The 12,600-nt window shown below is 41.0% G+C and overlaps 1 protein-coding gene across 10 annotated transcripts in view; it reads right to left on the bottom strand.

The window, feature by feature from the left end:
• Positions 1 to 12,600, bottom strand: part of PRORP (protein only RNase P catalytic subunit) — an 88,742-nt gene that overhangs the window by 71,691 nt on the left and 4,451 nt on the right. For all 10 annotated transcript variants that reach the window (XR_003999979.1, XM_030559274.1, XM_030559272.1 and 7 more), the window contains exons 3-4: positions 12,057 to 12,104; positions 6,512 to 6,644 (exon numbers count right to left, since the gene is read on the bottom strand). Coding sequence is in view for 9 of the 10 variants with exons in the window: in XM_030559274.1 (XP_030415134.1) it covers positions 6,512 to 6,644; positions 12,057 to 12,104 (181 nt within the window). In the remaining variant the exon portion in view is untranslated. The remainder of the gene's footprint in view (positions 1 to 6,511; positions 6,645 to 12,056; positions 12,105 to 12,600) is intronic.

The raw sequence follows: 12,600 nt of genomic DNA on the forward strand, positions 1-12,600 counted from the left end.
TCTGACCCTTGACAAATGATATAATGTTCTCTACACAGTGCTGCCCTTTGAAGTAACGGAATCACAGAAATGTAGGAATGGAAGGGACCTTGAGAGGTTATCAAGTCCAGCTTCCTGCACTGAAGCAGGACCAAGTAAACCTCACAGATGTTGGTCCAACTTGTTCTTGAAAACCACCAAGGACAGGGATTCCAAATCCCCTTGGAAGCCTATTCTAGAGCTTAACTAGCCTCATAGAAAGCTTTTCCTAATATCTAAGCTAAGTCTCTCTCTTGCTGCAGATTAAGCCCCATTACTTCTCGTCCTACTGTCAGTAGACATGCACCATCCTCTACATAACAGCACTTAGCATATTTGAGGACTGTTATCAGGCCTCTCCTCGATCTTTTTTTCCTCAAGACTAAATATACCCAATATATTTTAGTTTTTCTTCATAGGTCAGGTTTTCTAAACCTTTTATCATTTTTGTTGTTCTCCTCTGGACTCTCCTGAATTTGTCCACATCTTTCCTAAACTGTGGGCCCAGAACTGGACACAGTAGGCCAAGGCTTCACCAGTGCTGAGTAGAACTGGACAATTACCTCGCATGTCTTACAGACACTCAAGTTAATACACTCCAGAATGATAATAACCTTTGTTACAACAGCATCACATAGTGGCTCATATTCAATTTATGATCCCCCATAACCCCAAGGTCCTTTTCAGCAGTACAACCACTTTGCCAGTTATTCCCCATTTTGTAGTTGTATATTTGATTTTTCCTTCCTAACTGCAGTACTTTGCACTTATCTTTACTGAATTTCATCTTGGTGAATTCAGACCAATTCTCCAATGTGTCAAGGTGCTTAAATCCTGCTCTCCAAAGTACTTGGTATCATCTGCAAATTTTATAAGCATATTCTCCCCTCCCAAGTCATTAATGAAAATATTGAATAGAACCGGATCCAGGACTGACTATGTGGGATACCACTGGATATGTCCTCCCAGTTTGACAGTGAACCATTGATAAATACTCTTTGACTATAGTCTTTCAACCAGTTGTGCACCCATGTCATAGTAAATACATCACGACCACATTTCCATAGTTTGCTTATGGGAATCTGGTGTGAAACTATCAAAAACCTTACTAAAAATCAAGATATATCATGTCTTCTGCTTTCCTCTATTCACTAGGCCAGTAACCCTGCCAAAGAAGGGAATTAGGTTGGTTTGGCATAATTTTTTTTTCACAAATCCACACTGGCTATTTCTCATAATTGTATTATCCTCTAGGTGCTTACAAATTGATTGTTTAAGTTTGATTGTTCCAGTATCTTTCCATCATGTGAAAACTAAAGTTACTATGTAATATGCAGTCCAACTTATTAAGTGGAGTTACCCATTGGAAACACATTACACAAAAGGTTCAGGGTCTGAACTAGGTGCCAATAGGTTTAAGGGTGGAATTAAGCAAATATTGTCATTAACCTATAAAGTTCTAAATTGTTTGGTAACTGGATGATAATCAGGAGGATGTGATTTTTAAGGGTCCAACCTCTCACAACCTGCTAGAGCAAGAAGTGCTTTGTCAGGAGCTATCACAAACAAGTTTCCTGAAAAGTTTTTCAAGCTCTGGTTATTGACCAATAATTGGAAAAAAAGATAGTATGAACTCTGATTTTGATCATAAAAAGAAAGAAAAAAGAGCACACTAAGCTATTGCAGAGCATAACACACTCATTTGGCTAAAAAAAAAAAAAAAAAACCCTGCAGGGCCATACCGAGCTATCACTATAGCTTCAAATTCAGTCAATAATTTCCTACTTATGGCAACTAATATGAGTAATAGGGTTTCATGTGTTAATTGTATAACAACTGAAATGACAGATAAGCATGCCCGGTTACTCAGAGTGTTAACATTTCTAATATGAACTACAAGGTGAACTGAACTGTACAGCACACACGCCAGCACCACTGAGGTCAATCATCTTTCATATAAACTTTATTGCAGTTTGTTTCATAGCTTAAATAAATAAGATTACAGAGAAATAATAGAAAAGGAATACATCAAAATATACAGATCTCAGTAACAATACTTGGCCCTGATATAGCTCTTTTCCACCATAGATCTCAGAGTGCTTTATAAAAATGAGTAGGTGTCATTATGCCCATCAAACAGATGGGAAAAACTGAGGCACAGAAAGATAAGTGGAATTCTCCAAGATCACAAAAAGTTAACAGCAGAACCAAAAACAAAACCGAGTTTTTCTGCCTCCCAGGCTTGTGCTCTATTCTCTGGACTCGTCTGAGATTCAAAATAAGACAGTAAGTCACTGAGGTGGTGTGATACAGGATGGCAGTTCAATATGTCTTGACAATTAAAAAAGGAGGGAGTATTTGCGCCAGTAATACCAAGATTGGGAGAAGGTCAGAGAAGAGCAGTAGTGGATGAGCAAAGTGTACAAACAGCAAACCAGAGTGTATTTTACAAGCAAGGGCTATTTTCACTATATCAACACTTGTACTCAATACTTAAAGCCAGTAGACTATTCTTTTAAACTGAGAATATAGTCTCTAATTCTTTCTCCACAATGATGTATGCACTGTCTCTGAAGACTCAGCTCAATATGGTATAGATGCTTTGTAAGTAGTCTTAAAGCGGCATGTTACTTTGGGGGGCTGGGGGAAGATACAGAAGATCATTATAACTGCAGGGAAGATGACAAATGCATTCACAGTGAACTCTAGATTTAAGTCAGTATGAGGTAAATAATACCCGACTTTAAGTAAGGATAAGCCATGCCAACAACTGCAGAGGACTCTAACGCAAAACAAACAGACTAAAAATAAACCCAACAGTCTTTCCATTTCCTCCCTTGCCTATCGATCCTCTCACCCATCACTAGCAACTAGGGACACACAAAGAGCCTCTGGTTCCTTAGAGAGCAGCCGTTTTAGGGAGAACCAGGCAAACAACCACATATAGGGACCAGATGGCTCAAACCTCCCCCAAACAGAGGAAAATTCTGGAAATTCTGTGTGGCCTGATTTTCCCTCCTCTCCACAAAGGAGGAAGCAGATAGGACAGCTATGCAGCCTAAACTTCCAAATGAGAGCTAGTAGTGGACCAACCCACCCAAGAACGGCCACAAAAAGTTGTACAAGTGTACACACAGACATGTATGACATGAATATTGTGTTTGAGGGATATTGAGGATTAGGATTTAGACACATCAAGATTTTAAGTGTCAGGATATGTTTGGATTTTGACCAGGGCCTACTCATAGACTACAGTAATGAAAAGATGATCAACCTGCAACTCTCTCTGGTATTCCCTCTATTAGCCAATTGTAAGAACAACTGGCAGGCCTTCACCACTATAGAAAATTCAGTGGAACAGATTTCAACTAGCAGACAACAGATGAAGATAATACTAACATAACAATGGTTCCCAATGCAGATTACAGTACTGGTATTGGGGCTAGTTCAAGCAAATCTGAGGCCTAGCACACTATTCAAGTAGGTCCTCTACTGCCAGGGGGTAGTTCAATGTGTGACTTGCTTTCCCTCTCCTACATACTCCAAATGGTTCTGCCAGCCAGTGGGTAATGGAAATAGGCAATAGGGAATATGGCCCTAACTGCCGAGCATTCATGGAGAACAAGTGGAAGAAGATTTACAACTAAACCAAACTAGAGGCTGAACTGTGATAACAGAATCAGAGAGTTAGAAAAAGGTCATCTAGTCTAACCCCCAACAATTTTTTATTCCCCATTTCCCAGGCCAGCATAGGGATATCCTTCCTCCCAAGGAATAGCACTGGGCCCCATCAGTAGTTCCACTGACTCCAGTGGGAACACTCAGGGTGTAAGGTACTATTGATGCAACCTGGTTAAGGGGACAAGGAAGATCCTGATTCCCCCACAGGCCTCAAACTGGGACTCAAAGGATACGAGCTGTACACTAGAGCTACAAGGTATAATTTCCTGCTCCAACAGACATACCTGTGCTAGCTCTGATTGGGCTCTTGTGCTAAAAATACAAGCGTAGCTACTGAAGCATGAGCGGCGGGATGAACTAGCTCCATGAGTACATACCTATGATCTTAGATGGGATTATACTCAGGAGGGCCAGCCCATCACTCTGCTGCAGCTATACTTCTGGTTTTATCATGCTAGCTGGATCAGGGCTAGCTGAGTACATTTACTAAAGCTGAAAATTGCATCTCCCAGCTCCAACGTAAACATACCCAAACAAACATCATGAATTAGCGTAACTAGTTAAGGAATCAGAGAAATATAAACCCATTAGTTTACCAGGATTTCTCTGCGGAACTCTAAAAAATAGGTAGTATTACTCATGTTACCATACAACAAATTCTTGACAATTCTTGTTTAAATTTTAATACTATGGAGCAGCAGTAGCCAATTGACAATATTAATGATGCTGCTACATTTTTTTTAAAGCTGATTCTGCAGTCCCTGTAAAATTCACAAAAGAAGTCAAATCAGCTTGAAAACTGGGAGGATAAATCTGGAGCCAGGATAAATTTTGTGGGAAAAATATGAAGATACTTGAACAACAGGGTTCAGAGACTTAGGGTACCCTAAAATTGGGTGTTTTAAAAGTTACAAACGTCTAATGCTTTTTCTGTACATAACTAGGGAAGAAACAGTGAGTAAGGTAATCATTAAACTTATATAGCTAGACTCTTCTTGTTCATATCTAGTGCATAGTATCATCTGAGGTCTAAAATCTAGATATGAGAGGTTATCAGACCTTCTTTTTGGCACTATGGAGTGGAATGACAGAAAGCTAGTAATCTATACACTGTTGGCACAGAGCACAAGCTTCCTAGCTGAGCTGTTAACTGTACTTCCACCTTCACCCTGACCCATACAACAAAAGGCTAGGTGAGTTCAAGAAGAAGAGAGGGGGAGAACTGAGAGCTGAACTGTGACAGGTGTGTAGATAACAGCTCAGCTCCTCTTGCAGCAGCTCTTGCCAGCAAACAGGGTTTAAGGACAAATTCCGCTCCCTCCATCCTCTTGGGGGCAGAAAGACAGGGGTGGGGGACTCATCCCTGAGACCAATAAAGGAGATGAAGAATCAGCCCAGCTCTTTATATGGCTTCTCTATCCAATAAACCATCTGTTGAACACCAGCAGGGGAAGTGCCAATCTGACAAGTATATTGTGGGGAATCAGGATCCCACCCCTGACTTTTCTGATGTTGTGTGTGTACAGGGAGGGGAAGCAAGGTTTTGGGGTGGTGCCAGGAGAGACACCAGGAATGAAGTAGAAAGTAGAGACAGGGATAGCCCTCCAGTGATGGGCCCCGTAATGCCCCACTCTCCTGGGTTTGGTAGGGCTTCTTCACCTGCAGGAGTGCTAGAGAGCTGGAGCTGCTGTACTCCCTAAAGGTCATCAGAGCTATCTGCTACAGAGGTTGGAGCTGAACTCTGGCACCACCAGCAGCAAAGCCCAGCATTCTCATAATGGTTTGATCTTGTTACTATTAAAAAACAAACAAAATTTCTCAGATGTGGCACTGGCTCCATCTAGTGGTCTTTTATCTTTCAACTCCATTTAGTACCCAGGCTGCTCATTTGTTAAAGTCAACACATGATGAGGAGTAAGGAGTGCCAAAACAAAGCAAAAAAAGAAAACATAAGAAGAGCATTTGACCATGATTTCATACATATTGTACCATTTCTGTCTCATGTGTATGCAGTGATCTCTGTTCAAAGCTAGATGTTCCCACTGCAGATATCATATTACCACAGCCCATGAACATTTAGGACTGCGGGGTTAGTGTTAATTTTTTGTGAATGTTGACAGGTAATATTGATGTTTATTTTCAAAGATTTTTCCTAGTTTTGACTCTAACTATTGTGCTATTGAAAAACCCAGCATTCAATATAAGCTTCAGAAATGAAACAATATTTAATGAGACAGCTGAGACTTCTAGGTTTTTTTTTTAAACTTTTCTCCAGTGAAAATTTCAGTTACGAATCATGGAATATTTTCCATTACTTTTTGGATAGGGAAGAAATTTACATTTATTAACATTTACTACTTAAAATTTAATCCTTCTAGTCCAGGTATCCTTCTCCTTGAATGACCAACTAGAAAGATGTGAAAAATTATGAGAGTGAAGAGAGGAATGGAGAGTTCAGCATTTGGATTCATTTTATTAAATAGTGGAGAAAATTTAAGCAGATTATTAAAATATTTGTGAGTTTCTTACTGATTAAGACAAAAATTAAAGAGATACTGAAGGAATTGAAGAACAAAACCATGATAAGTGAGGTTAAGAATAAATTGATATGATTATAAGTAGAATGTCAAAATGAATTCTTGAATACATTTTACTATAAAATCAGTGAAAATGTATAGTGTTAGCATGACACAACTTTTTAAAAAATGCTTAATATAAAATCAAGTGATGAAAAAATTATTAGGGGGTCTTAGACCTATTAAGCATTAGTCACTTATGACTCTACAGTCAAGGGAAGGCCCTTGAAACCTACCTGAGGACTCGTCTTCCTGAATGTATCAGTTCCCTGGATTACATCTTTTATTATTTTTTCCTTGAGTGCATTGTACTCTTCTTGGCTCAGATGAATAGCTTCCAGATTTTGGTTACAAACTGGACATTTTCCGCTGTAACAGTAATAAAACAAGAAAGTATGCATGTGTGAATAAAAATAGTAAAAGAGCCATATGTTAAAATTCACTTCCATTTACTAAATGACTATGCATGCCTCTTTCTGTGCAAATAAAAAATAAATAAGTCATCAGAAAATGACTTGTGCCCAGTTTGGGCCAGATCCAAAACCTATGGAAATCAATGGAAATGCTCCAACTGACTTCAATGCGTTCTGGATGAGATCCTTGGGGACATTTAGGGGTCAACTTCTGTGTTCAATTACAAGCACTACCACATACTTCTGGCGTGACCTTGGAAAATACATTTAATCTCTATCTCAGTTACCCCCTCTGTAAAATAGTACTTCTCTGCCTCATAGGTATGTTGCAAAGATAAAATACATTAAAAACTCAGATGATCAGATACTACAGAGGGGACCACAGAAATAGTCTCAAATTGACTAAAGCATTGACAGAGCTACCAGAGCCATTCCATGTTGACTCCCTTCTGACACAGTCTTTCTCCAGTGCTGGAACTTTTAACTGTGCACAGGGGCAACGAGTTATATGGGCTCGTGGAACCTGTGCTCCAGCAAATTCAGGACCCAGGGGACCAGCTCCATCAATATTTGGGTCCAGGTCTCTCCCCCAACCCCACCTTCTGCCCCGCATGCCTCCCCCAACCCCGCCTGCCACCTCCATGTGCCTCCCCCGGAGCGTCCCACAGCCCCTCCTGCCATCCCTGTGAGCCTCCCCGGTGGCTGCCCTGCCGCTCTGCACTGCGCTCCCTCACCGGCCACTGCTAGCTACAAAAGGGAACAGCACATGCAGCAGGCTGAGGTGGCAGCACAGCTACTGCCTGCGCGAGGAGGCACATATGTGATGGCAGCCCTCCCCTCCAGCACCCACCACAGGGGAGGCGAGGGGGCTTCCTGGACCTGGGGGGGCCCAGCCCCTAGGAGCACGTGCTGGGTGAGTGTGCCACCGGGGAGAAGAGGGGGGTCCCTCCGCCAGAGCTCTCTGCTGCCAGTGAGGAGAGAGCGGGGGGGGGACCGTGGAATCCTCCTCTTTGGCCCCAGCCCCGGGGCAGCCTCCCTGCATCCCGGAGTCTTCATCCCCACCCACACCCCAGAGCTCGCACCCCCAGCCAGAGCCCTCATGCCCTTGCACCTCAACACTCTGCCCCTAGCCCTGAGCCCCTCCCATACACCCCAGCCAGAGCCCTCATCCCTCCACACCCCAACCCTCTGCCCTAGCCCTGAGCCCCCTTCCACACCCTAAACCCCTTATACCCAGCCCCACCCCAGAGCCCTTACCCCCCAACACATTGTGCAATATAGGGAAACTGTTAAACGCTTACTGTTTCCAGTCCAGTTTTACATTATTTTAAAAAATATGTATTGACTTACAAGGCAGGTGAGGGGCTGAGGGGCAGGACTTGGATCCATTCTGGGCACCACCAAACATTATACAAACCTGCTGCCCCAGACTGTGAAGGGCGAAGGCTCTGGCAAGGGGTGAAGCAGCAGGAAAAGATTCTGGCAACTCCCCACAACAAGAACCTTTCACTGAGGTGAGGAAAGGCTCTGGCAGGAGGGAGGCAGCAGAGAGGAGAAAGTGAGACACTGCACTGCTCAATGTAGCAGTGTAGATGTGGAAGGCATTGCTTGAGGTGTCAAGATCCTATTTTGCCAGCTACCACATATTAAACTAAATCCATATATTCAGACAGTAAACATCCCAATAACCAGGTCAAGATACACTAATCATAAATTATTACTGAGCAGCTCCAAATCCATCAGAGATATATCATGTAAAGCATGTTCCAGGCACAGAATCATAGGGTTAGAAGGGATCGCAAGGGTTACTACCCCTGCCAAGATGCAAGATTTGTTGTGTCTAAATTATCCAAGACAGATGACTACCCAGCCTCATTTTGAAAACCTCCAGTGAAGGAGCTTCCACATTCTCCTTACGCAGTCTGTTCCATTGTCCTATTGTTCTTTCAGTTAGGAAGTTCTTCAAGACATTTAATCTAAATCTGCTATGCTGTCGTTTGAACCCATTGCCTCTTGTCCTGCCCGCTGTGGCAAGAGAACAACTTTTCTCTATCTTTTTTATGGCAGCCTTTCAAATATCTTCGCTGCCCCAGTCTCCTCTTTTTCAAACTAAACATACCCATTTCCTTCAGCCTTTGCTCATATGGCTTGCATTCCATCCCTTTAATCATCTTCGTCGTTCATCTCTGTATCCTTTCCAGTTTCTCCACATCCTTTCTATACATACTATGCTTGGGAAAAAATATTTTAAAATCCTCCAAGCCCATGTACAAGGACATCCTGGATCTCAAGTTCATTTGCCCAACGAAAATGTGATTTGAGGTCAGAATGAGGTTTTTGTTGATGTTTTTTAATTAAGTTTTGTTGCATATCCCTCCTCAAAGACAAGCTAATGATCTAACACTCTTAAAAATCCTGGGTGAACCACCTAACTTATATGTCTGATTGTAGATGAAAATTACAACCAATTCCAACCTTAGCTTTTTTTTTTTTGTAAAGGGTGGCAGTAGGTAAAGAAACAAAGGATCAGCTATTTTGCTTAATTCTCCTTGTAGTGTAGCTTGGCCAGGTAGGCAGATGAGGAACTAAGCTAATCATGTCTGAGCTCTCCCTGAAACTTTGAGGGCTTTTACAAAAAGTATGAGGTAGCAGACCTGTTTTCATCCTCATCCTCAGATTGCACATGCCAACCACTGTCTCCAGAATTTTTAAGTGCAAGTCAGCAGGTTGTCCAGTAGGCTTTACATAAATAAAATGTCATTTATCCTGAAGAGTTCTTTGGTTGTTCTAGGCTACCAGACAAAAGGATTTTTCCTTGCATCCTCTCACTTAGGTCTTTTCATAGATGCAAAGTAGAATGTTGATGTTTCACAATGCTCTGTTTGGAGACTTACATTCATCCAGCTGTGCATGCTTTGAACTGAAGGAGGGAACATTCTTTTTTACATCAATCAATTTGTGAAGTTCTGAAATGTATAATCCTAGAACACTGTCATAGATTTTGAGCTTTAAATGTTAAACAGTGAGTCATTCTCCTCTGAGTTTTGCACAGAGAAAAGTGAAGAGTCAGCTGAAGTTTATTTCTTATCCAACACAACTATAAATACCTAATTGGCACAACAACCAGACTTCTGGTCTATATCAAAACACAAGCCATAAGCAAAAAATATTCCAAGATTGCATAAATAATCCTGTGGGTAGTGTATTTGCTGACTTAACACAATAACAATGTGCAACTTCTAGTACATTCCACATGCTCAACCCACTGGTTGCGATCACCAGCCTAAGCCACACATTTGTATTAATCAGAAATCTGGCTATTTAAATAATCCTAAACTCCTGATAAATCATTCTAATTACAACAGGCAGAAATTAGAATAACATTGTTAAAACTGTACAATATAAGAGCTCTCAAGAAAGACCCCAAAAATTGAGATTCCACCAAAATTATTAAGTTTAACATTTACAGACTTTATGTTACAGCTGGCATATTTAAACCTTGACTCTTTTGCCAGTATCACTTTATATTAGTTGAAAGATCTAATCGTAAAATCAAGTCACATGTAATGCTTTGTTTAACAAATTCATACCATTGTTTCCCATGAGCCAAATCCTGCTGAGTGTCCTCAACTTTCATTTAATGTCAATGGGAATTAAAGGCACTCAATATCTTGCACAGTTGGATTCTTGTATTGAATTTCTCTTCAAAAAGCTACCTAAAATTACATTTCAAATTTTGTAATCTCAGATAGCTCTTATTATGCATACATGCTGCAAAATTCTCAGCAATCACCGAAGAGCCACAGTAAAGGTGGCGGGGCGGGGGGAAGGGGGCTTTCTTAAACGGTCAGAAAAGCAGCCGGCAATACTGACAAGTGTATTATAAAGACAGAGAAGTTGTGGCTCATTTCAGAGTGGGTGTTCCAAGAGCACCATAACCAACCAAACCACCTATGAGGTAAGTTTCAGTGACTATTCAGGGTAACATTGTTTTTAGCAGACAGTTGGATGCAGGTTCCTGAAGAATAAAAATACCATACATTCCCCTCAGGAATAAAAGTTGATCACACCTCTCCGTGGTTTAGGAAAGACCACCATTCCCTGACAGCTAGGTGCACTGTTCAATTATTTTCTGGAGTGGTGGGGATAATGCCAGACTTAACAAGCTGATGTTTGGATCCAGCATACCAATTGTCATGTGGAATCCCTAAGTGGAAGAGAATTAGAGCTTTCCATAACTGACCCTGGGAAGTCAAACAGCCTTTCTAACTCTCAAAATAAAATTAATAGTCAGAAGAGTCTAAGTCTGAAGCTCCTGATTATCAGGACTAGAAGAACCTACAAGCTCCAGGAAGCTAGAGAAGGAAGAAAACAAGCAGCTTGTATGCTGCAAATCAGATTTTACAGCAGCCCACTCCTGTTCCCACAGCAATCAATGTTTCCTCTCCCCCTCCCCGACTTCAGTAGCAGCAGATGCAATACACTCTCACATTTAAGAAAAGCTAAAAGAAATTTTAAAGAGTCAGCACCTGTACACTCTATTTTGATTACAAACCTTAAGGAGCATGTAACTCAAAAACATTCTTATCTTTGACACGTTTCCAACTGCCAATACACATGAGACACAAATCTGACCTTCAAATTAGATTGACAATATGTAAGACGAATTCACAAAGTTACAAACATTTGTATATTATATTTTGTAGAAATGTGTATCTAAATTGTCCATGAAGGAAAATACTTTGCAATTCCTTGATTTTGTCCATACCACAAATTAACATTTTTTTGGCACAAACCTCTGTGGTAGGGCCAGGTTCTGAGCAATTACATAGGGACAGTTTACTTTAACCAAAGTAATAAGCTTGGCAAGGGTCTCTGGCTCCTAACCATCTCCCATACAGGTTTACAATCAATAAAACAAACAGCCCTACAAACAGAGCAGCTCATTTCCTTCCCAAAACAAAATAGCTTTCTCCTCTTGCTACAGGTGTATCCCAGACCCTTTTCAAGATGCAGGGCCTAATTAGCTCCCAGCTGAGAGCAACCCCTAGACCTGTCTTTGAACCCTGCCTGAAAGTTAACTCAAAATAAATAAACCCATCACCAGACACATACACTGTCAGGCTCAAAGTCTTCCTAAGGGCACTGTTAGGGCAGGATTACAGATCCATGGCACCACCTCAGGGGTTTGAGAAGTCCTGTACACCCACCAAAAAGTGGGTGTTAGAAATTGTGATCAAAGAATTTATTTCAATAAGAAATTTGAAATAACATAATAGAAATAGTCCTTTTACTTGTTTTATCAAAGTAAAGTTCATGGCAAAAAAAATCAAACACATCAAGTTTTTACATAAAATATTGTATTTACCTATTTTTAATGGCAGTTAAGTGTCCTTCCCATTTCTCTCCTGGAATGCTAAAAACAAAAATATATATAGTATAAATAATGTTAGACTTCTGTGTCATCATTTTTGAACAACAGTACAGCCAAAAGATTTTTTTCTGGTCTGCATCTAGAAATAAAAATAATAACCGTTTACACTAAAGAGAAATTATATGAAGTTTCATCCGTTTTACCTGCTTATGTGCAACACCCCGCATATGACTATTTAAGCATTTATCCACAGTGGAACAAGCTTTGGGCCAGACAGAGAAAGAACAACTCTGAAGTCCAGTGGCTAAGGTATACCTCCCCCAACCCCCAGGAGGTGGAAGATTTTGGTCCAGTCCCTCTGCTCCAATCACTCATTCATGATTTATCTACAGTGGAACAGCTTCAACAGGAGAGTGTGAGTTAGCCCAGCATCAGAACACTCGATATCCCAGGGGTTACAGCACTCTCCTGAGAAGCAGATCTGTTGTTCAAATCCTTTCTTCCCCTCTTCCAGAGAGAGGGGAATTGAACTGGGTCG

Source organism: Gopherus evgoodei, chromosome 4 (assembly GCF_007399415.2).
Source record: "Gopherus evgoodei ecotype Sinaloan lineage chromosome 4, rGopEvg1_v1.p, whole genome shotgun sequence".
Lineage (NCBI taxonomy): Eukaryota > Metazoa > Chordata > Testudines > Testudinidae > Gopherus > Gopherus evgoodei.